At 45.0% G+C, this 24,938-nt stretch overlaps 1 protein-coding gene across 1 annotated transcript in view; it reads right to left on the bottom strand.

Moving 5' to 3' along the window:
- grid2ipb (glutamate receptor, ionotropic, delta 2 (Grid2) interacting protein, b) overlaps positions 1-24,938 on the bottom strand; it is a 32,820-nt gene that overhangs the window by 7,028 nt on the left and 854 nt on the right. Inside the window, exons 2-15 of the mRNA XM_064952877.1 lie at positions 24,773-24,909; positions 24,425-24,541; positions 23,312-23,647; positions 22,916-23,070; positions 12,573-12,854; positions 10,827-10,930; positions 7,502-7,571; positions 6,685-7,002; positions 6,194-6,265; positions 5,684-5,835; positions 5,093-5,233; positions 4,562-4,653; positions 4,029-4,197; positions 3,401-3,720 (exon numbers count right to left, since the gene is read on the bottom strand). Coding sequence (XP_064808949.1) covers positions 3,401-3,720; positions 4,029-4,197; positions 4,562-4,653; positions 5,093-5,233; positions 5,684-5,835; positions 6,194-6,265; positions 6,685-7,002; positions 7,502-7,571; positions 10,827-10,930; positions 12,573-12,854; positions 22,916-23,070; positions 23,312-23,647; positions 24,425-24,541; positions 24,773-24,909 — 2,465 coding nt within the window. The remainder of the gene's footprint in view (positions 1-3,400; positions 3,721-4,028; positions 4,198-4,561; positions 4,654-5,092; positions 5,234-5,683; positions 5,836-6,193; positions 6,266-6,684; positions 7,003-7,501; positions 7,572-10,826; positions 10,931-12,572; positions 12,855-22,915; positions 23,071-23,311; positions 23,648-24,424; positions 24,542-24,772; positions 24,910-24,938) is intronic.

The raw sequence follows: 24,938 nt of genomic DNA, 5'->3' as shown, positions 1-24,938 counted from the left end.
ACGACTCATTGCGAGCTCACAGAACAGGGCTCCGGGCAGCCGAGCGGAAATGGAGGAAAACTCGCCTCCCTGCGGACCTGGCATCCTTTCACTCCCTCCTCTCTACATTTTCCTCCTCTGTCTCTGCTGCTAAAGCCACTTTCTACCACTCTAAATTCCAAGCATCTGCCTCTAACCCTAGGAAGCTCTTTGCCACCTTCTCCTCCCTCCTGAATCCTCCTCCCCCTCCCCCCCTCCTCCCTCTCTGCAGATGACTTCGTCAACCATTTTGAAAAGAAGGTCGACGACATCCGATCCTCGTTTGCTAAGTCAAACGACACCGCTGGTTCTGCTCACACTGCCCTACCCTGTGCTCTGACCTCTTTCTCCCCTCTCTCTCCAGATGAAATCTCGCTTCTTGTGACGGCCGGCCGCCCAACAACCTGCCCGCTTGACCCTATCCCCTCCTCTCTTCTCCAGACCATTTCCGGAGACCTTCTCCCTTACCTCACCTCGCTCATCAACTCATCCCTGACCGCTGGCTACGTCCCTTCCGTCTTCAAGAGAGCGAGAGTTGCACCCATTCTGAAAAAACCTACACTCGATCCCTCCGATGTCAACAACTACAGACCAGTATCCCTTCTTTCTTTTCTCTCCAAAACTCTTGAACGTGCCGTCCTTGGCCAGCTCTCCCGCTATCTCTCTCAGAATGACCTTCTTGATCCAAATCAGTCAGGTTTCAAGACTAGTCATTCAACTGAGACTGCTCTTCTCTGTATCACGGAGGCGCTCCGCACTGCTAAAGCTAACTCTCTCTCCTCTGCTCTCATCCTTCTAGACCTATCGGCTGCCTTCGATACTGTGAACCATCAGATCCTCCTCTCCACCCTCTCCGAGTTGGGCATCTCCGGCGCGGCCCACGCTTGGATTGCGTCCTACCTGACAGGTCGCTCCTACCAGGTGGCGTGGCGAGAATCTGTCTCCTCGCCACGCGCTCTCACCACTGGTGTCCCCCAGGGCTCTGTTCTAGGCCCTCTCCTATTCTCGCTATACACCAAGTCACTTGGCTCTGTCATAACCTCACATGGTCTCTCCTATCATTGCTATGCAGACGACACACAATTAATCTTCTCCTTTCCCCCTTCTGATGACCAGGTGGCGAATCGCATCTCTGCATGTCTGGCAGACATATCAGTGTGGATGACGGATCACCACCTCAAGCTGAACCTCGGCAAGACGGAGCTGCTCTTCCTCCCGGGGAAGGACTGCCCGTTCCATGATCTCGCCATCACGGTTGACAACTCCATTGTGTCCTCCTCCCAGAGCGCTAAGAACCTTGGCGTGATCCTGGACAACACCCTGTCGTTCTCAACTAACATCATGGCGGTGGCCCGTTCCTGTAGGTTCATGCTCTACAACATCCGCAGAGTACGACCCTGCCTCACACAGGAAGCGGCGCAGGTCCTAATCCAGGCACTTGTCATCTCCCGTCTGGATTACTGCAACTCGCTGTTGGCTGGGCTCCCTGCCTGTGCCATTAAACCCCTACAACTCATCCAGAACGCCGCAGCCCGTCTGGTGTTCAACCTTCCCAAGTTCTCTCACGTCACCCCGCTCCTCCGCTCTCTCCACTGGCTTCCAGTTGAAGCTCGCATCCGCTACAAGACCATGGTGCTTGCCTACGGAGCTGTGAGGGGAACGGCACCGCAGTACCTCCAGGCTCTGATCAGGCCCTACACCCAAACAAGGGCACTGCGTTCATCCACCTCTGGCCTGCTCGCCTCCCTACCACTGAGGAAGTACAGTTCCCGCTCAGCCCAGTCAAAACTGTTCGCTGCTCTGGCCCCCCAATGGTGGAACAAACTCCCTCACGACGCCAGGACAGCGGAGTCAATCACCACCTTCCGGAGACACCTGAAACCCCACCTCTTCAAGGAATACCTAGGATAGGATAAGTAATCCTTCTCACCCCCCCCTTAAATGATTTAGATGCACTATTGTAAAGGGGCTGTTCCACTGGATGTCAGAAGGTGAATTCACCAATTTGTAAGTCGCTCTGGATAAGAGCGTCTGCTAAATGACTTAAATGTAAATGTAAATGTCTCTGTCTCTCACCTCCTCACAGTGACTATCTCTTCATCTACTGTCTATGTCTTTCACCTCCTCACAGTGACTATCTCTTCATAAACTGTCTCTGTCTCTCCCCCTCACAGTGACTATCTCTTCATATACTGTCTCTGTCTCTCACCTCCTCACAGTGACTAAACCTTCATATACTGTCTCTGTCTCTCACCCCCTCACAGTGACTATCTCTTCATATACTGTCTCTGTCTCTCACCTCCTCACAGTGACTATCTCTTCATATACTGTCTCTGTCTCTCACCTCCTCACAGTGACTAAACCTTCATATACTGTCTCTGTCTCTCACCTCCTCACAGTGACTATCTCTTCATATACTGTCTCTGTCTCTCACCTCCTCACAGTGACTAAACCTTCATATACTGTCTCTGTCTCTCACCTCCTCACAGTGACTATCTCTTCATATACTGTCTCTGTCTCTCACCTCCTCACAGTGACTAAACCTTCATGTACTGTCTCTGTCTCTCACCTCCTCACAGTGACTATCTCTTCATATACTGTCTCTGTCTCTCACCTCCTCACAGTGACTATCTCTTCATATACTGTCTCTGTCTCTCACCTCCTCACAGTGACTAAACCTTCATATACTGTCTCTGTCTCTCACCTCCTCACAGTGACTAAACCTTCATCTACTGTCTCTGTCTTTCACCTCCTCACAATGACTATCTCTTCATATACTGTCTCTGTCTCTTACCTCCTCACAGTGACTAACCTCTTCATCTACTGTCTCTGTCTCTCACCTCCTCACAGTGACTAAACCTTCATCAACTGTCTCTGTCTCTCACCTCCTCACAGTGACTATCTCTTCATATACTGTCTCTGTCTCTCACCTCCTCACAGTGACTAACCTCTTCATCTACTGTCTCTGTCTCTCACCTCCTCACAGTGACTAAACCTTCATCAACGGTCTCTGTCTCTCTCCTCCTCACAGTGACTAAACCTTCATCAACTGTCTCTGTCTCTCACCTCCTCACAGTGACTAACCTCTTCATCTACTGCCTCTGTCTCTCACCTCCTCACAGTGACTATCTCTTCATATACTGTCTCTGTCTCTCACCTCCTCACAGTGACTATCTCTTCATATACTGTCTCTGTCTCTCACCTCCTCACAGTGACTAAACCTTCATCAACGGTCTCTGTCTCTCTCCTCCTCACAGTGACTAAACCTTCATATACTGTCTCTGTCTCTCACCTCCTCACAGTGACTATCTCTTCATCTACTGTCTCTGTCTCTCACCTCCTCACAGTGACTATCTCTTCATATACTGTCTCTGTCTCTCACCTCCTCATAATCGTTCTCTCCAGGGAGGAAGTTATCAACCAGAGTGACACGGTGTCCCAGCTGTTCGCTCAGAGCGTCCAGGAACTTGTCCGTGTCCCTGCTCCGGGGGGGTCTGGAGAAGGTGAAGAGCTTCCTGCGTCTGGACAGGGGGCTGGTGGGGTCATCAGAGTGCTGGGGAGACGGAGGGGGGCTCTCCAGGCTCACGTAAGGGTTGGAGTCAACGCTGCCGGGAGACGGGGTGGTTCCCTCATGATAGAACTCATACAGAGGGTCAGGCAGAGGCTCCTTCCATGTCAGAGACAATCCTGATTTACGGTTCCCTGTGGGGGGGAGAAGAAACGCTGCATTATTTCAAAAATATCTAACAAATGACTTTGTGACTCTGCGTTTTATTTGGTTTAAATAAAACTTGACCCACGTGGCAGCTGTTTGTTCAATTTACTCTAAAGAAGTCTCTTAAACCAGATGGGTTCCATCTTAAATGATCTCATTTGTCATCCTTAAAGCGAGCATGAGTGACAACGTTAATGGTGATGTTGTTGTAACCTTTATGATATACTGACCATTGGCTTCAAGTGGTTGCCATCTCAACGGTGTGTGTGGGTGTGTGTGTGTGTGTCTGTGTTACCTGTGCTACCTTGACTGAGGGAGGAGCGAGCAGGAGACTGGCCATAGGCGTCAGTCTGTCCCAGCTCCTCAAAGTCTGGTAGGGTCAGTGGAGAGCAACGACTGTGACTCTGTTGCATGGCATTCTTCCCCGTGTACACACTTTCCAGCTCTGTGTACACTCCTGACATCTAGGGGTCGTAGGGGGTGTGAGCAGGCCGTTAGCACAAAGCACTGGGAACTCTTTATCACAAGGTCTGCTTATAAACTCTTTATGAATCATTACTAGATCATTTGTTAACCATTATTAACCTTGAGTAAAAACCCTAAACAACATGCGTCATATTTGTCTTTTTTTAAATGTGAACATACTGTAACTATGTGATACTATTTACAGACAGTTCGTGAGCAGACGTCCAGATAAAGTGTTTCCTAAAGCACTGGTAAAAGCATTGCAGTACAGCGGAGCCCTGTAAGTATTTCTCTTTATAAACAGATGGCTCATCATTAGCTGGCTCTGCATGGCTGACCATTGTGTTGCAGTTTTATACCCACGTGATTCAGGTCAGGGGACTCTGGGAAGGAGGTACCGTCTCCACACTGTCTCTCTCCAGGTGTCCCACTCCCTGGTGCATCCACATGAATCCCTGCGTCCACATGAAGGGACAAACAGTCATGAGGATCCACCTCCTCTCAAGCCCAGAGAGGAGGGGAGACAGCAGGAGACAGCAGGAAGCGTCATAATGTCCTTAACAGCATGGAGAAGCGACAGAGGCCTAGTGCATTTTGAGCTATGGGCTGGATCCTAACTTGAGATTTACTGTACACTACACAGTACACCTGTAATTTGAATTTCTGCACAAATCTCCCATTGGCGTCAATGTGAGGTTTATGCTAAATTCCAAGTTACTGTAGGCATTTCTCAAGTTAGGATTTGGCCCTATGAGAGTTAAGATGGGCTTAATGCAATAGATGTTCTCTGTTAGAAGCAGCAAGTCAACCCTCAGCCCTGGAGTGGCTAGTTGAGAGGAAACCCTTCCAATCAAGGATAAGGACAAATAGTTGTTGAGCTGATCACATTCGTACCCATCCCCAGGTGTGTTCCGATGATGCAGTCGTCAGAGCTCCTCTCCCGTACGGTGCCTCTGTAGGAGGTACCTGACACACGCACTGAGCTGCTCCTCCTGTGGTGCTCATGTCCTGCACCTGGCTCTGGCTCAGGCTCTGCTGCTGCATACACACACACACGCACGCACGCACGCACGCACGCACGCGCACACACACACACACACACACACACACACACACACACACACACACACACACACACACACACACACACACACAGAGAGAGAGAAAGAGAGAGACAAATTCTAATGAATTAGAATGACAGGAGGAAATATCTAAGAACATCCCACCCAACTCCCACTGAACAATAAATATATTCTCTAGTTGTTAGCTATTTTCATTTTAACTTCTAGTTGTCTACGTTTTTACCTCTGCAAGGCCTTGCCTGTAAAGATGCAAAGCAATCCTCCACTATGAAAGACAAAACATTATATCAAATCTAACCCGGTGAGAGCACAACCAGACAGAGACCCCACATCTAACTCAAATCACTCACACACAACAGACCCAACCAAGCAGGCAGAGAGATGTTGCTAATGGCTAACCCACCTGCGGTCTTGAAGCCCAGGAAGCGTGAGATCTTGCTCTGACAGTGTTCCTGCTCCTCGTAGGTCAGCAGCTGGTAGATGAACTGCCAGATCACCTGCTTGGCTGGAGTGTCCAACACGGGGAACACATCAACAATCAGGGTGTCCACGTTCCTGAACATATACAATGAAAAAGTCACTATTTTAGATACTTCTGAACAGCAAAGACAAAGAAATTCGAAATCTGACCTTTTTGTTGCTACAAAAAGTATTTTAAAACATGCTAAAATAAAAATAAATAAAAATCTCAGGCACACTGGTAATATTCATTCTTCCATTAATTGAATAGATATTTTAACCAATGTTTCATCAGGGTATTGGGGAGGTACAACTCAACTCCTACCAGTGTGCTGGAGTTTTTCTTCTTTTTATTATTAAGAATACTTTTCCCCATGCACCTGGTAGCTTGTTAACATGTGCAAGTTCACTTTCTCAAACATGCCAAAATAAAAGTATCAAAAGCAAATCCTACTTTCGAAAAGGTTTATTGCTATTCAGTAACGTTGATAGGGAATTTGTCTTGGTGACTCTTTGATTCTGTACTCTGTAAAATAACATGTATTGCTTTAGATTAGACACGTTTACCATTATATAATGTATATATTATATAATTTACATTTAGTGCATGTAATAAGATGTAATGAACCATATTAGGATCCAAGCAGATTATTGAGGGGTAGGATGTTATTTGGTAGGGAACTGTCAGATTATGTTTCTGTAACTCTCCTTTAGGGTAGGTAAACATAAAATGTATGTAATATCTACTATTGATGTGTGAGCCATTTCAAATGAATAAAACATAATTCCTGACATTTGAAAGGAGATAAAATACCTCTCTCTTTCTCTCTCTCTCTCTCCCTCTCTCTCTCTCTCTCTCTCTCTCTCTCTCTCTCTCTCTCTCTCTCTCCCTCTCTCTCTCTCTCTCCGTCTCTCTCTCCATCCTCTAATACCCCACCCCCCCACCTGTGTTGGAAGAAGGTCTCCAGGGCCTTGCAGATGGTGTATCTCTCCTGCACGGTGAGCAGGTGATCCAGCTGCTGGCTAAAGGTGCGTCCATGGACCCTGATGCTGGGGGGGAGGATCTCAGCCACCCACTGTAGAGAGCTGAGGGGGACCGGGGACCGGGACCTTGGGGCCACTGAAGGGGCCACGCTTGGGGAAGTGTCCTCCTGGTCCCCCTGGTCAGGGAGGGAGTAACCAGAAGGGCCGCTTTCCACCACCAGGGTTGGCATGGCACCACTGCCCTGCAGCATGGACACCACCTTCTCATGGGAACAGTTCCTGAAGACTCACACACACACACACACAGTCACTGTCAGTAATAAAATCAATGTGCAAGGATGCTGTCATTGGACGAGCTCCTACAGACACTGAAAGGTACAGAGAGTTACTATCTACAGTATTCAGTAGTATGCTCGACTACTCACCCATGTGACCCATAGTTTACATGGTTACTAGGGTGGTATAATGAGGTATTTGTGGGTGATACTGTGGGTGATACTGTGCTATGGGCGGTGAAATATTGACAGAGCCCTCCTGAACAAATGTGATTCCAGCCAGGCTGTGTTCTAATGGGCACTCCTACACTTCCAGTTCAGAATAAAAAGGGAAAATAAGTCAGTTTAAAGGGCGTAAAAGGACTTCCCACAAGAATTTTCTCAAATGCCATTCCACACACACATCCACGCATGTGCGTGCACAAGGAAACACACCAGCCCAGCTTGACTCACTCTCTTGTGTGCATCATAAGGTAAAGTAAAGACATAACAGGTTTGTGTACCTCATGTCCAGCCCATTGAGGAAAAGGATGCGGTCGCCTGGTTTGAGACCACAGTCTTCAGCAGGGCTGTCTGAAGAGAGACAAGGGGATGAGAGTCAGAGAGAAAAGGAGGGAAGACACATAACAATCCAAGATGATACGCAAAAACATAACATTTATAAAAGCCTCAGTAATCAAATCAGTACGTGGTATTTGACTGTTGTTGTTTTTATGCACCATGTGTTGTCTGATGTATTGGGTTATGCCGGTAGGCCTTTAGGAACCAATTTAGCACAATATTATTATTTATCGTTCTTAAGTAGGTGTACAGTACCACATGGCCATGCAGGCTCTCTGACACGAGACAGTGTGTTCTTATGGATGCCTGTACATCACGATCTTATCTCATCCACCCACAGCATCTCCATATACAGCTGTCCTGAGTCAGTGAGTAACTTACTGCTGGCCTCTGCTCAGATCTGTAGTGGGTGGTCGGCATCTCACACACACACACACACACACACACACACACACACACACACACACACACACACACACACACACACACACACACACACACACACACACACACACACACACACACACACACACACACACACACACACACACTCCTCCCCCGCCTCAGTCCTAACAAAGATGAGCTTCCGGTAAACCCCATATTATTATACTCTGGTACAACATTTGCCATTTTAGTAATTTAGCAGACACTCTTATCCAGAGCAATTGGAGTTAAGTAACTTGCTCAAGGGAATGTCACAGATTTCTCAACTAGTTGGCTTAGAGATTTGAACCAGCTACCTTTCGGTTTCTGGCCCAACACTCTTAACCACTAGGCTATCTGCTGCCCCAACCTCTTCATTTAGAACTACAGCAGAACATCTCCATCATTGCACACAGCAACATCCCCATCCATCCATGTATTCACCCTCCTCTCATCCCCTTAAAGGGCCCTTAATCAAACTAATACAACAATAAAAGCTTGGCCCAGCATGACTCTCCTGTCTGTCTTATTGTACAATGGGTGGATGTTGGACAATGTGTACGTAACAAATACAATTTGATTTGATTAGTTATTAACTCAGAGACACGCCTCCACCTCCTGAAACATACTGTATACTCAGGTAACACCCCTCTAGATCAGATCACCCCAACAACAACCCCCACTACTGACCACAGCATCCCCAACACCTAACAACCTCCACTACTGACCACAGCATCCCCAACACCTAACAACCCCCACTACTGACCACAGCATCCCCAACACCTAACAACCTCCACTACTGACCACAGCATCCCCAACACCTAACAACCTCCACTACTGACCACAGCATCCCCAACACCTAACAACCTCCACTACTGACCACAGCATCCCCAACACCTAACAACCTCCACTACTGACCACAGCATCCCCAACACCTAACAACCTCCACTACTGACCACAGCATCCCCAACACCTAACAACCTCCACTACTGACCACAGCATCCCCAACACCTAACAACCTCCACTACTGATCACAGTATCCCCAACACCTAACAACCTCCACTACTGACCACAGCATCCCCAACACCTAACAACCTCCACTACTGACCACAGCATCCCCAACACCTAACAACCTCCACTACTGCTCACAGCATCCCCAACACCTAACAACCTCCACTACTGACCACAGCATCCCCAACACCTAACAACCTCCACTACTGATCACAGCATCCCCAACACCTAACAACCTCCACTACTGATCACAGCATCCCCAACACCTAACAACCTCCACTACTGACCACAGTATCCCCAACACCTAACAACCTCCACTACTGACCACAGTATCCCCAACACCTAACAACCTCCACTACTGACCACAGTATCCCCAACACCTAACAACCTCCACTACTGATCACAGCATCCCCAACACCTAACAACCTCCACTACTGATCACAGCATCCCCAACACCTAACAACCTCCACTACTGATCACAGCATCCCCAACACCTAACAACCTCCACTACTGATCACAGCATCCCCAACACCTAACAACCTCCACTACTGACCACAGCATCCCCAACACCTAACAACCTCCACTACTGACCACAGCATCCCCAACACCTAACAACCTCCACTACTGATCACAGCATCCCCAACACCTAACAACCTCCACTACTGATCACAGCATCCCCAACACCTAACAACCTCCACTACTGACCACAGCATCCCCAACACCTAACAACCTCCACTACTGATCACAGCATCCCCAACACCTAACAACCTCCACTACTGATCACAGCATCCCCAACACCTAACAACCTCCACTACTGATCACAGCATCCCCAACACCTAACAACCTCCACTACTGCTCACAGCATCCCCAACACCTAACAACCTCCACTACTGACCACAGCATCCCCAACACCTAACAACCTCCACTACTGACCACAGTATCCCCAACACCTAACAACCTCCACTACTGATCACAGCATCCCCAACACCTAACAACCTCCACTACTGACCACAGCATCCCCAACACCTAACAACCTCCACTACTGACCACAGCATCCCCAACACCTAACAACCTCCACTACTGATCACAGCATCCCCAACACCTAACAACCTCCACTACTGATCACAGCATCCCCAACACCTAACAACCTCCACTACTGCTCACAGCATCCCCAACACCTAACAACCTCCACTACTGACCACAGCATCCCCAACACCTAACAACCTCCACTACTGATCACAGCATCCCCAACACCTAACAATCTCCACTACTGATCACAGCATCCCCAACACCTAACAACCTCCACTACTGACCACAGCATCCCCAACACCTAACAACCTCCACTACTGACCACAGCATCCCCAACACCTAACAACCTCCACTACTGACCACAGTATCCCCAACACCTAACAACCTCCACTACTGACCACAGCATCCCCAACACCTAACAACCTCCACTACTGACCACAGCATCCCCAACACCTAACAACCTCCACTACTGACCACAGTATCCCCAACACCTAACAACCTCCACTACTGACCACAGCATCCCACTTTCCCAGCATCCCAATGACTTGCCTAGTTAAATAAAGGATAAATAAATAAATACATAAAATAATGATCACAGCATCCCAAACATCTAACAACCCCCACTACTGACCACAGCATCCCAAACACATAACCCCCACTACTGACTACAGCATCCCCAACAGTCAACACCACCCACCTGATACCAGCCCAGTAGAATACAGTGTTACCCAACACAAAACATAGAACTTCATCCACCCAACGCACCACATAGAGAAGTGTAATCAGCAGTGCGTCATAACTTACCTGGGATGACAGAGTCGATACAGACAGGGGCATGCCCCCTCAGGGTGAACCCAAAACTCTTCTTCCCTCTGTAAACCCTTACTGTCCTAGGGGGAGCATGGAGGCTGAGGGAACATTACAAAGTGTGTATTATCTTCTGTCAGAACATACATTTGTATACATTTTTACAGTAGAAGTAGTAAAAGATATGGTTGTAACATTATAGTTGTAATATTTCAGGAACTACATTACTACCTTTGTTGTGTACTGATGTTTTATCAATGGGCTTTCAACAGCTTTCAACTGTATTTATAAAGTACTACTGGGTGTTTAGAATAGCCTAGCATTCTCAACAGTAAATAACAATTCTACAGGGATTTCATATTATCATGCCCACATCACGCTGTCTGTTATGTAACTTGAACAATAAAGGAATGTGAATGAGTAAAAAATAAACAGCAGCTAGTGTGTCCAGTAGGAATACCACATAACAGGTATCATTTCCAGCTCAGACAGTGATGCCTCTGTTCCCTGGCTCCCAGAAAGAAGCATTACCATCAAAGACTGGGATGGAGATATCACGGTTGCCATGGAAACTACTCAAGGCAACATCATATATAAACAGGAGTTCCATAAAGCAGAAGAAGAAGAGGAGAGGAAACGGGTAAAATCCATTATTTGATTGTCTTTATGCTTGTTATGTAAGGCGGGACAGATGAAAACTATTCAAATGGGTTGTTAGAGTACTGTACTGTGCTATATACGTACAGAGACACAGAGGGTAGGCTCAGCACTGCAAAGCACTGGGGATAAGAAACCTGTGGTTTAGAAAAGGTGAAGAAAACAGATCTCATCTCTCCCCTCATCTACCATTTGTACTTTATATACATCAGTACCATTCCATATCCCAAGAAGCAGCACAGAAGAGGAGCTAAAAACATGATGTTGATGATTCAATTAACAATCAATCAAGTAACCTATCATCACTGGAGATTTCAATATTGCTCTATTCACTATTCCATATTGACTTGAAACCTACCCCTCAAAAGGCAGTTTACCATAAATAATGGTAGATGATTACACAGGACATATTCCAACATGCTGCTCATTAGGATATAGGCCATGGGGCGGCAGGGTAGCCTAGTGGTTAGAGCGTTGGACTAGTAACCGAAAGGTTGCAAGTTCGAATCCCCGAGCTGACAAATCTGTTGTTCTGCCCCTGAACAGGCAGTTAACCCACTGTTCCTAGGCCGTCATTGAAAATAAGAATCTGTTCTTAACTGACTTGCCTAGTAAAATAAAGGTAAAATTAAATGGGGAGGGGCTGTTGGTTAAACACGGACTTGAGTCTACTACAAAGTAAAACTGGAATGGAGTGAGCTGAGCCTGCTGTATAGTACTGACTTTCTGAGTCATAATCTTAATTCCTCCTTGTTATTATCAGTTGGACCCTGAAAGATATAATCGTTGTGTGGTGTTATAATATCAGGTGAGTAAACAGACTCAATGGTTAACAGAGACGGTTCCCTAATCAACAGGTGCTTCCAAATCATCTATCAACAAACATCACATTTAAACATTTAGAGAATTACCCAGATATTACCCAAAGGGTTGGAACACTTATTTTTTAAATGTCCTTCAGTAGTAATTTTAAGTCCAATTAATGTCCATTATTTCCAACTCCAACCACACAAACAGCATATTCTAAATCTTCTCTCTCTCAGGTGAGTGGGAGTCATAGCTAAATACACCATACTGTATACTAACCTCTGATTGGCTCCTGATTGATGCACAGGTATGCCCGACATAGACTTCCTGTACCCCCTCTCTCCTCTCTCCTTTCCCCCTCTGTCCTCCCCGGGGTCCCGGGGTACTGAGCTGGCCCGTTTGGAGCCGTAGTGGCGGTCGGGGTGGTCCTCGCTGCGGCTACGTCTCAGACGGCCCTGAGGGCCCGGCTCGCTGATGCTCTTACTGCGACAGATCCTCTGGATCAGGCTCTGGGAAACGGCCTCGTCAAACCGCTGCCGGTGCTTCTTGGGGATGAAGATCCTGGTGAACATGGTGAGAGAGGGACCAGTATGTAAAGAGGAAGAGAAAGTAGGGGGAGGGTGGAGAGGTGGATGGGTGGAGTTCCCCCTGGATCCAAGGGGTTACCACCAGGTAGACCTCAGCAGTTACCCTTCAACAGTCTGTCACCTCTGCCCAGAGGAATCAGAGATGATGAAGAGAGAGATTATGTAGATCTCCGGAGATCTCCGGGAATCAGAAGGTATTACTAGATACCTCAGTAGTCTGTATCAACTCTGGTGCCTAAAACCACACCACTCATACCAAAGCCCTGATCTGAGATTCAGAGGAAAAAGTCAGAGCTAGAACTGAGAAACAAGCATCCAGGTTGGAGAAGAAAATTCACGCAGCTGAATACATATCACTGTTGACTTGGTGAAAGAGATTCATCATAAAACATACTTAGAAATCCATAGATTGACGAGAAACAAAACAAACGCACTTCTTCTAAAAAGTCGCTACGTTTCCATTTAGTCGCTGTAGTCCATGGATAAAGAAGAGAAGTGCAGGTTGGATAGCGAGAAAGAGGGAGAGAGATGTCTATAGAGCCAGTCAGTGAGGCAGCCCTCTGTGCAGTGGCGTCATTTGCTACAGTGTGGATTCACTCTGCTGCAGCTTGAGATACCAACACAGCGACAGCAAAGGTGTGGGAGTCAGCAATATATTACTCTATCACTTTTCTCTCCCTTTCTCCCTCTCTTGTTCTCTCTCTTGCTGTCATCTCTCTATCTATCTGCCTGCCTGCCCATCTATCTGAGGAGCAGAACAATAGCTTCTCTGAGCCTCTCTAGGAACTGTGGGATTCTCAGAGGGAGAATGATATGAGGTGAAGGATTATCATCTTCTCATCATGTAGACAAACACACTGATCAAAGCCATCGTCTTGTCTGTCTTTAATAACGCAACCAAGAGAACAGCGGTATGGTGTTATTTAATCAGAGAACTAATTCTTTGCTAATTGAAGATATAAAACATACGGTTCATTACAGCAATTGTGACACAGATGTAAAAGCAACAGCTGATGATGAAAACAACACACACACACCACACGCGCACACACACACATACACACACACACACATACACACACACACACACACAGAGGGCAGCGGACAGCTGGTTTAAACAGGAACGGTGTGTGTGCATTAGCAAATTAGAACTGATGAACAACATTGCATTAAAACAGATGGAATTGTTAATGGGAATTAAAACACATGCTGCCTATGAACACATCATCCAATACAGATCATGTGAGTACATACAGTATAAATGTAACGAGTGTGCTGAGAGTCGGGAAGCAAGTTCAGGGAGTGAGTGTTTTCATAAATAAACAAAACAATAAACACGAAACACACCGACATGAAACAGAGTCAATAACACCCGAGGGAAGAACCAAAACCAAAGGAAAGTGACAGATATAGAGAAGATAATCCAGGTGAGTCCAGGTGAGTGTCATGAGGCGCAGGTGACGATGAGTGGCGAGACAGACTAACTGGCCACAAACACAAATAATATGACACAAACAGAACAGAGAGAACGAGAGAGAGAGAGAGAGAGAGAGAGAGAGAGAGAGAGAGAGAGAGAGAGAGAGAGAGAGAGAAGCAACGTGCAGAAACATGTAAAAAGGAACTAGCAAATTATGAAAATTCAAACAAGATGGACAGCTAAATCAAGCAAATTGGACACAGAGACAATAAGGATTCTTGCCACCATTGGGGAATGTTCTGCTAATTAGCTATGGTTCTTCCACAGTGCTCCTGAGTTATCCAGACACATGGAGACCTATCTGGAACTCGTGTAGAACCTGCTGTTCCACGGAAAGAGATTTGTGGACACTCATTACTGTTGTGATGTACTTATGCAGCATCGTTTAGCTTGGTCTCTCACCAACCCACAGAGTCGCTTTCTCTCTACTAGCTTTTCTACATCTCTAGCCACATTATTATCTGGCGTCCTTGTGTCCTTCAGTGGTATTTCTAAGAAAACCTTATCTGCCACCACAACAGCCTTCACTGCTCAATAAAAGATTAGATTTCTTTCAAACAGCCGCCTCATCATAAAAGTTGTCTAAACTGTCTTATCTTTGGAACTAATTGAGTTTTCAACCAATGTGACCTCATTTGCAGCAGAGTTGAGTGGTGCTCTATAATTATCTAAGACGGTGGAGGGAGGATGGATGTCTCCAAAGGGAGAAATGACAAATAGAAATCTAACTGGGAGACCTCATTTAATTTCCATTCCAGATGTGAGAGACTGTACTGTCGCTATTTATTACTTTGCTTTGCCACACTGTCCCTTGCCAGGCACTAAATGACCGGTGGACATTAAAGATTGAGGGGAGGGATTTAGGAGATAATTATGTGGTTTGAAAACCAGTGATTAGGGTCACTATGTCGTTGGTCAGTGGCCATCAGACCCAGATGTCTTCCAGCATTAGGAAGCTTCTTAAGGCCAATAAAGTATTGTCCAGTAATGGTGGTGATTACGCAGCTGAAACCTCCTTTATTTCTCTAATACACCTATCAAATACACTCCAAACTGTCTGGAAATGGAGCGTTGCAGTGGGAGAGCAATGTGATGATGACCTATGAGGGAAGATCAATGGTTGAGAGTGGATGTAAATTGTAAAGTGATTTGCTAGATGCAGTAATGCTGTAATTTACTGTAAATGTGTGAGGACGCTTTTGTAGTTACAGTACATTACACTTCTATGGTATGCACCACCACATTAAAGAAGACTCTTTTTTGTTGACATTAGTTTAGCTTCCTTAAACACAATCAATATGGCAGCAATAACTCATATACCAATACATCAAACATGGCAGGATCAATAAATCAAATGATCAATAGCACCTTAAGTTCAGTCATTTTTAGGGTAACTTTTTCACAGACTACAATTACATAATAGTCTGGAGCTTCCATAATCCAGTTTTAGCTATAGAAAAAACAACACAAGAGATTAGATACAAAAAAAGCCCCATCCCTTATCATGATGAGTTCTAGGTTATCGCTTATTCTAGGAATCGCTAGAGACAAAAAGTATGACTCATATAATCTGGTAGAAAATCCCTGGAATGTTTCATGTTGTCTCACTCAAGTGACGAGAGTCAATACGCAAGCAAGAAAGTATACAGTTAACACTGAATTCAATTCTGCAAAAAAGTAATTCAGACCACTGCATTAAATCATTGCACAACAATAGATAGTAGAAAACACTCAAACAAGTCTCTGAAAAAGAGCATGGGCTGCCAGCCAACACACACTACCCCTCAGAGTAAAAGTACACAGGTACAGTACTGTACCAGGATAATTATCTACCCACCTACGGCAAGTCAGACACACTACACTGCGGTGTCTCTACCTGTACTGAAACAGATCTGTGCATTCAGCAGTACACCACTGCAAGACAAATGCAAGTACCACAGCCCAAAACACCCAACAATAAAACCAGTACTCACCCCAAACAGCTCATTACTGTCAGTAGTCTGTCATATTTCAGAATCAGAAGGAACGTTATGAGGATTATACAATACTAAATGTGAGTAAGTGCATAGGTTCACAAATGGTATGTTGAAGTCTTAATGCAGTATAACGGTATGGGACAAAATCAGCATGGCGCATCAAAGAACCATCGCCAGCAGTGAACTGCCAAGGGAGAACGGTCACCAACCACAGACAAGCAAGAGCTTAAAGCACAATAATTAAGATAAAAATCCATCACAGAAAATCCACACAGAGAGAGGGGGGGGGGTGTTAGCGAAAAAAAAGAGAGCGAGCGCAAGAGCGAGAGAGAGAAAGAAAGAGGAGGAGAGGAGGGAGAGAGTCCAATTCAGTGGAATAAAACAAACACATTTTCCTGGCCTGTTAAATGCCACTCAGTCTATATTTAGAGAATAAAGAAGGAAATAAGTGTCGCTGTCCTCTGGGGATCAGGAATCACTGTCTTATTGAACAAAATCGCTTTGCATTTGAATATTAAATTATTCATACACAATCGTATAACCTTAGATAGTACAGGATCTTACAGTATAACAATTTATATAATGAGTATCTAATCATATCACTAAGACTTTTCTCTGGTCTGGTCATGTGTTCAGGAAAAACTCAGGACCCAAATTGTTAGGCATCACTACCTACCTGATATACCATATGAATGGTACCCAAAGGATGTGACTTTATATTGCACTGACCCTACGCACACTCACCAGACTATATATACACACCATATACATACTCACTCTCACACACTGCATTGACACTCCCACACAAAACCCACACACATTCACATACACTACCTATGCATACACAAACCTAACACACACATGCATACCGACATAACACAAACACACATACATTCACAATACGCAAACTTTATTTTACTTCTATTATTATCTATCCTGATGCCCAGTCACTTTACTCTGCCTTCATGTACATACTTTCAAAAGTTCAGATCACTTAGAAATGTCCTTGTTTTTCAAAGAAAAGCACGTTTTTTGTCCATTAAAATTACATCAAATTGATCAGAAATACAGTGTAGACATTGTTAATGTTGTAAATGACTATTGTAACTGGAATCGGGCAGATATTTTATGGGATATCTACATAGGCGTACAGAGGCCCATTATCAGCAACCATCACTCCTGTGTTCCAATGGGACGTTGTGTTAGCTAATCCAAGTTTATCATTATAAAAGTCTATTTGATCATTTGAAAACCCTTTTAAAATTATGTTAGCACAGCTGAAAACTGTTGTTCTGATTAAAGAAGATAAAACTAGCCTTCTTTAGACTAGTTGAGTATCTGGAGCATCAGCATTTATGGATTCAATTAAGGCTCAAAATGGCCAGAAATTTTTCTTCTGAAACTCGTCAGTCTATTCTTGTTCTGAGAAATTAAGGCTATTCCATGCGAGAAACTGAAGATCTTGTACGACGCTGTGTACTACTCCCTTCACAGAACAGTGCAAACTGGCTCTAACCAGAATAGAAAGAGGAGTGGGAGGCCCCGGTGCACAACTGAGCAAGAGGACAAGTACATTAAAGTGTCTAGTTTGAGAAACAGATGCCTCACAAGTGCTCAACTGGCAGCTTCATTAAACAGTACCCACAAAACACCCGTCTCAACGTCAACAGTGAAGAGGCGACTCCGGGATGCTGGCCTTCTAGGCAGAGTTGTAAAGAAAAGGCCATATCTCAGACTGGCCAATAAAAAGAAAAGATTAAGATGGGAAAAAGAACACAGAGACGGGACAGAGTTTGAGGTGTTTGGATCACAAAGACATTTGTGAGATGCTGGAGGAGTGCTTCATTCAATCTGTCAAGCATGGTGGAGGCAATGTGATGGTCTGGGGGTTCTTTGGTGGTGGTAAAGTGGGAGATTTGTACAGGGTAAAAGGGATCTTGAAGAAGAAAGGCTATCACTCCATTTTGCAATGGTTCCTCCTATAAGAGGACAATGACCCAAATCACAGCTCCAAACTATGTAAGAACTATTTAGGGAAGAAGCAGTCAGATGGTATTCTGTCTATAATGGAGTGGCCAGCAGTCCCCGGATCTTAACCCTATTAAGCTGTTGTGGGAGCAGCTTGACCGTATGGTACGTAAGAAGTGCCCATCAAACCAATCCAACTTGTGGGTGGTGCTTCAGGAAGCATGGGGTGAAATATCTTCAGATTACCTCAACAAAAGGACATCTAGAATGCCAAAGATCTGCAAGGCTGTAATTGCTGCAAATGGAGGATTATTTGACGAAAGCAAAGTTTGAATGACACAATTATTATTTATATTAAAAATCTTTATTTATAATATTTGTCAACGTCTTGACTATATTTCCTATTTATATTGCAACTCATTTCATGTATGAGTTCATGGAAAAAAGTGACCCCAAACTTCTGAAGGGTAGTGTATCTACCTCAAATACCTCATATCTCTGCACAGTGATCTGGTACTGGCACCATTCTTGTGTATTTTAATTTATTCTTCTTGTGTTACTATTTTATTTTTATTTTTATGATTATTTTTAAACTCTGCATTGTTGGGAAGGGCTCGTAAACAAGTATTTCACGGTAAAGACTGTTCCAGTTAGTGACATTGAGATACAATACCCACAAGCCACCACATCCACATTTTTTACCTCTGTGTCGTTGCCTCCCTCTAGTAAATTCAAGTTAAGGTCAGATAATCAAAGATATGGTCTGGTAAGACCCCAGCCGGATGACCACATGGTCCACATTCCCTCAGATGGATTCCTCATACCAACCAATCAGATTAACGACTTAGAAACCGACGGGAAGTGTCATCTCACATTAAATATGCCCATCCCCCTCTCTAATTTATTCTCTTCATAGAGTATAGAAGTAACAGTAATCTCGACAACTCTAAAGGAAAAAGTGTACTTGGATTAAGGGTTTAGTGAGAGTCTTGTTGGTCGTTTTCACACAAGAAAAAACATAAAACAAACGGTTATGCAAATATATCTTCATTAAAATGTCTGGCAACATGAGTCTTTAGCCATAGCAGCCAGTATTCTCTGAGTTCAGTTGAGGTCACAAACAAACAAATGTAATTCAAAAAGGCAGAGACAGTGATGAATACAATTGGCAGATCCTTGAGCTGATCTCAGACAGGAACAAGGCTGGCAAGATTTGTCGACATCGGGTAGAATTTGAAATGACCACACTAAAACTGGCTTTGCCATTGTTGAGCTTAACTTCTGATCATCAATGGCACTCAACTCAACCAGTGATTATCGTGAACTGGGCACAAATGGCTGGGCACAAATGTGTCAGGTGTGAGATGATTTCCACACAATCACAAGATGAAGACAAGGTGGAACTGGAAAATGCACCACCATCATGCATCTTAGGGAAGAGATCCTCTGGCTGTTAGCTTGGCTGTTAGCTTGGCTGTTAGCTTGGCTGTTAGCTTTTAGCTTGGCTGCGAGAAAAGGAAAACCTACTTTCTAAGTACACTGACCTTGCTGTAACCCAGGAAAAGCGAATCTCGGTCTTAAATGGCATATATGACAAGTCAATTAGAAATGCCAGGCGGGCTAATTTTTCTAACTGGATCACTAATAATCAGAATAATGAGAGTGTGCTCTTCTTGACCATTGATGGCCTGATAAATCCTACCCCCGCAAACCTATGTGAACTTTTCTCCACATCTAAATGTGATGAGTTTGAGGCATATTTCAGAGATAAGATAACCAACATTAGGTTGGGTATCAGTCAAGCAAGACCTGATGAGAAGTTTGATGATATGTGTCCTAGCCTACCACGCAAAGTTAATATGGATTTATTTTCCCTGGCTGACACAGACATACTCAGGAAAGTGATATCACAACTTAATCCTTCTACCTGCCTTCTGGATCCTATCCCCACCACCTTCTTCAAACCAGTTTTTAGTTGCGTATCTGAAGAAGTGCAAGCTATTGTTAATCACTCCCTGTTCACACGCACTTTCTCTACTGCACTAAAAACTGCAATGGTGAAACCCCTTCTGAAGAAAAGTCATCTAGATTCTTCAGCTCTTAGCACTTTTTGTCCAATCTCCAACCTTCCATTTCTGGAGAAATTGGTTTTCAAACAGAAAAATAAGTTTTTAAGTGCCAACTATATTTTTTAAGAAATCCAATCTGGTTGTTGTGCCCACCACAGCACAGAGATCGCCTTAGTTAAAGTGATAAATTACCTTAGAGCTAACACAGATGCCAAACAGCTCTCTGTCCTTGTACTCTTGGATTTAAGTGCTGCATTCATCACCGTTGACCATGATGTCCTTCTGGACAGACTGGAGAGGTTGGTTGGCCTCTCCGTTCCAGTTAAAAATGTTGTTATTTTACAGTCTTATTCTAAAATTGATTAAATTATTTGTTTTCCTCACAAATCTACACAATACCCTATAATGACGAAGCAAAAACAAGTTTTTAGAAGTGTTTGCTAATTTATTTTAAAAAAAACAAGAAATACCTTATTTACTTAAGTATTTAGAAACTTTGCTATGGGACCCGAAATTGAGATCAGGTGCATCCTGTTGCCATTAATCATCCTTGGGATGTTTCTACAACTTGATTGGAGTCCACTTGTGGTACATTCAATTGACTGGACATGATTTAGAAAGCCACATTCCTGTCTATATAAGGTCCCACAGTTGACAGCACATGTCAGAGCAAAACCAAGCCAAGAGGTCGAAGGAATTGTCCAAAGAGCTCAGAGACAGGATTGTGTCGAGGCACAGATCTGGGGAAGGGTACAAAAACATTTCTGCAGCCTTGAAGGTCCCCAAGAACATAGTGGCCTCCATCATTCTTAAATGGAAGAAGTCTGCAACCACTTGCAGCCCACTCGCTTCCTAAAGCTGGCCGCTCGTCCAACCTGAGCAATCGGGGGAGAAGGGTCTTGGTCAGGGAGGTGACCTGATGGTCACTCTGAGAGAGCTCCAGAGTTCCATTGTGGAGATGCGAGAACCTTCCATAAGGACAACCATCTCTGCAGCACTCCACCAATCAGGCCTTTATGGTAGAGTGGCCAGACGGAAGGCACATTGCAGCCCACTTGGAGTTTGCTAAAAGGCACCTAAAGCACTCTCACACCATGATAAACCAGATTCTCTGGTCTGATGAAACCAAAATTGAACTTTTTTGCCTGAATGCTAAGTGTAAAGTCAGGAGTAAACCTGGTACCATCCCTACGGTGAAGCATGGGGGTGACAGCATCAAGCTATGGGGGTGTTTTTCAGCAGCAGGGACTGGGAGACTAAGATTGAGGGAAAAATGAACGGAGAAAACTACAGAGAGATCCTTGATGAAACCTGCTCCAGAGCGCTCAGGACCTCAGACTGGGGTGAAGGTTCACCTTCCAACAGGACAACGACCCTAAGCACACAACCAAGACAGCGCAGGAGTGGCTTCTGGACAAGTCTCTGAATGTCATTGAGTAGCCCAGCCAGAGGTCAGGCTTGAACTCGATCGAACATCTCTGGAAAGACCGGAAAATAGCAGTGCAGCGACGCTCCCCATCCAACCTGACAAAGCTTGAGAGGATCTGCAGAGAAGAATGGGAGAAACTCCCCAAATACAGGTGTGCCAAGTTTGTAGCGTCATACCCAATAAGACTTGAGGCTATAATTGCTACCAAAGGTGCTTCAACAAAGTACTGAGTTAAGGGTCTGAATACTTATGTAAATGTGATATCAGTTTTCCATTTTTGAAACATTTGCAAAAATTTCTAAAAACTTGGTTTTGCTTTGTCATTATGGGATATTGTGTGTAGATTGATGAGGGGGAAAAAACTATTCAATCGATGTTAGAATAACGTAACAAAAGATGGAAAAAGTGTAACGTAACAAAAGGTGGGAAAAGCCGAGGGGTCTGATTTTAGCTCCACCGATTATTAGACTGTATTTGTGACTTAAATACTTGGATGGCTCACAACTTCCTCCAGTTAAATCAAGACAAGACCAAGGTACTTCTTGTTGGTGTCAAAGCACAGAGAGAGAATCTGGCCTCACATTTTAATTCACAGGCAATAAAGATAAAACACTAGGTGTCATTTTAGATTCTGAACTTAATTTCGATTCAAGACAAGACCAAGGTACCGGTGTCGTGTGCTCTCCGTCTGGTCTTGGAGCCCTGTCTGCAGCAGATGGGGCCTTGTGATAACGTTCACAATGCTTGACACTAAGCAAGCTCCCCGTAATCCCTCCACCAGCAAAATAAGCAATTGGAAAAGCCTGTTTACACACCCATCGCAAAATAATCCCCATAGATTACCATTACTTTTCATTGGGACTCCGAAATTGGGATTTTAGGAGGCTGCATCCCACCTGGGTTGTACTAGGATGTCTATGTATCAAAATGGGAAGGTTTGAATGTATCTCTGTGGGCATAATCTGAGTCAAGTTCAGCAGGGAGTACAGGTGGTAGGCTACCTCCTCTTTCTCAAGAGCCTATACTGAACACAACTACAGATTAAGTCTACAGTATTTATCTTTATTTACATTCTATGGATGTTACCATTGGGAGCAGAGACTCAAGGGTAAGTACCTGATGTGGCCGATGAGCGTCTGCTGCTCGTCAGTGGTGAGGATGTCTGGGAGGACAGAGGCCAGCCAATCAACCTTCTTCTCCGCAGCATACTGCTTCAGCACCGCAAACAGCTTCTCCTTCACCTCAGGCTCCTCCCCCAAAATCTGTTCAATCTGAAATATATCAATAACTGTTGTTGAAGGGCCTATATAGTACACAGACTCCCTAAAGAAAGATGGTATACCTTCACAAAAAAGTATCCAACTAGCTAACTAAGGAAGTAAGCTCAGTAGGCTTGCGTAATGATTTTTTAACAGTAAAGTATTCTCTTTCAAAATGTTGTTTTCTCTGGACATCAATACTCCCCTGAATAGCTCCAACTCATTCAACAGTTAGTTTAATAGAAAGCCTCACCTTCCTGTTGAACTCCAGGGCCTTGTGTTTGCGGTCCGTCCTCATCCCGTCTCCCTCAAGCTGTATCTCATCCATACTCTCACTGCTGCGTATTTTCCGTCTGGGCCCCAGACACAGCACCCCTAGTCTCAGCGTACGCCCCTGGGACGCCTTGATCAGCGCTGCCGCCATCTCGTGGTGCCTCACCGGGATCCTGTTGACCTCCATGACGTAGTCGCCGGCCCGCAGGCCACCTCGTCCTGCCGGAGAGCAGGGGGAACAATCTTCCACCAGGAGGGGGCAGTCTCCCACAATGGTGAAGCCAAAACGACCGTCAGGACCCGGGGTGATGTCCATCTGAGAAGCAGAGATTTCATTCTTATTTAACTTTCACTGTATTATATTAAGATAGAAAGAGAGATAATTTATTTTCACTAATGAATTGAAAAGTATGGCCATGCCGATGAAATTAACACGGCAAATCCAGGATTGCCCCTACAGTTTCTGAGGTTACATGAGGTATCAGAAATACAGTGAGTCGGGGGCTCCTGAGTGGCGCAGCAGTCTAAGGCACTGCATTATATGCTGTAGTGCTAGAGGTGTTACTACGGTCCCAGGTTCATATCCCGGGCTGTGCCACAACCGGCAGTGGTCGGAAGCCCCATAGGACAGCGTACAATTGGCTCAGCGTCATCTGGGTTAGGGGAGGGTTTGGCCGGTGAGCCTTTACTTGGCTCATCGTGCTCTAGCGACTCCCTGTGGCGGGCAGGGTGCCTGCGGGCTGACAACGGATGCCAGTTGAATGGTGTTTCCTCTGACACATTGGTGCGGCTGGCTTCTGGGTTAAGATGGCAGGTGTTAAGGAGTGGGGTTAGGCAGGTCATGTTTTGGAGGACGCATGACTCCACCTTCGCCTCTCCCGAGCCCGTTGGGGAGTTGCAGCGATGAGCCAAGATCGAAAGAATTGGGGAGAAAAAGGGGTAAAATACAACAACGAAAAAAATAAGAAATACAGTAGGCACAAACAGAAATACAGAAAATACAGAAAAAGGAACTTAAAATCAATCAGAAGTATCAAACATTGTGCTACAACATAATGGTGCCAGGTGAGTCCCAGTCAGAGCGAGTTCAGACCTGCTGGATGCGAGACACAACTCCGATGCTGGGAGGGATGTTCCTCTGGGTCTGAGCGATGGCGATGACAGCCTGGAATCCCAAAGTGGACACATTCTGGCCCTCGATCTCCAGCACCTGATCACAGAGAGACAGTATAAGGAAGGGACCGAGAAACAGCTTTTCCAGTAATAATCCCTTTTCATACTATTACACTATTATCATAACATCGTAGTATAACATACCTGTAGTACTATAAAATGCATGTTTTTCAATTGTCTTGCCTTGTTAAATAATGGTTAAATAAAGTATTGAAATAATTACCGATTAGGCCTTTCGGTTTAGCTTAGAATCTAGAATCTCTCTGACCTGGTCACCTGGCTGCAGCCCCGCCAGGTAGGCACTGCTCCCCTCCTCCACAGACAGGATGTAGCTAGGACCACTTCCTCCCAGCTGGAAGCCAAACTCCTCTGGCCAGCACTGATTGGACATCGGCATCGCAATGACTACACGAGAGAAAATAAGAATGACAAAG

The sequence above is a fragment of the Oncorhynchus masou genome, chromosome 31 (genome assembly GCF_036934945.1).
Source record: "Oncorhynchus masou masou isolate Uvic2021 chromosome 31, UVic_Omas_1.1, whole genome shotgun sequence".
Lineage (NCBI taxonomy): Eukaryota > Metazoa > Chordata > Actinopteri > Salmoniformes > Salmonidae > Oncorhynchus > Oncorhynchus masou.
The sequence above is the reverse complement of the archived record's forward strand: the minus strand, read 5'-3'. Positions and strand labels throughout refer to the sequence as shown.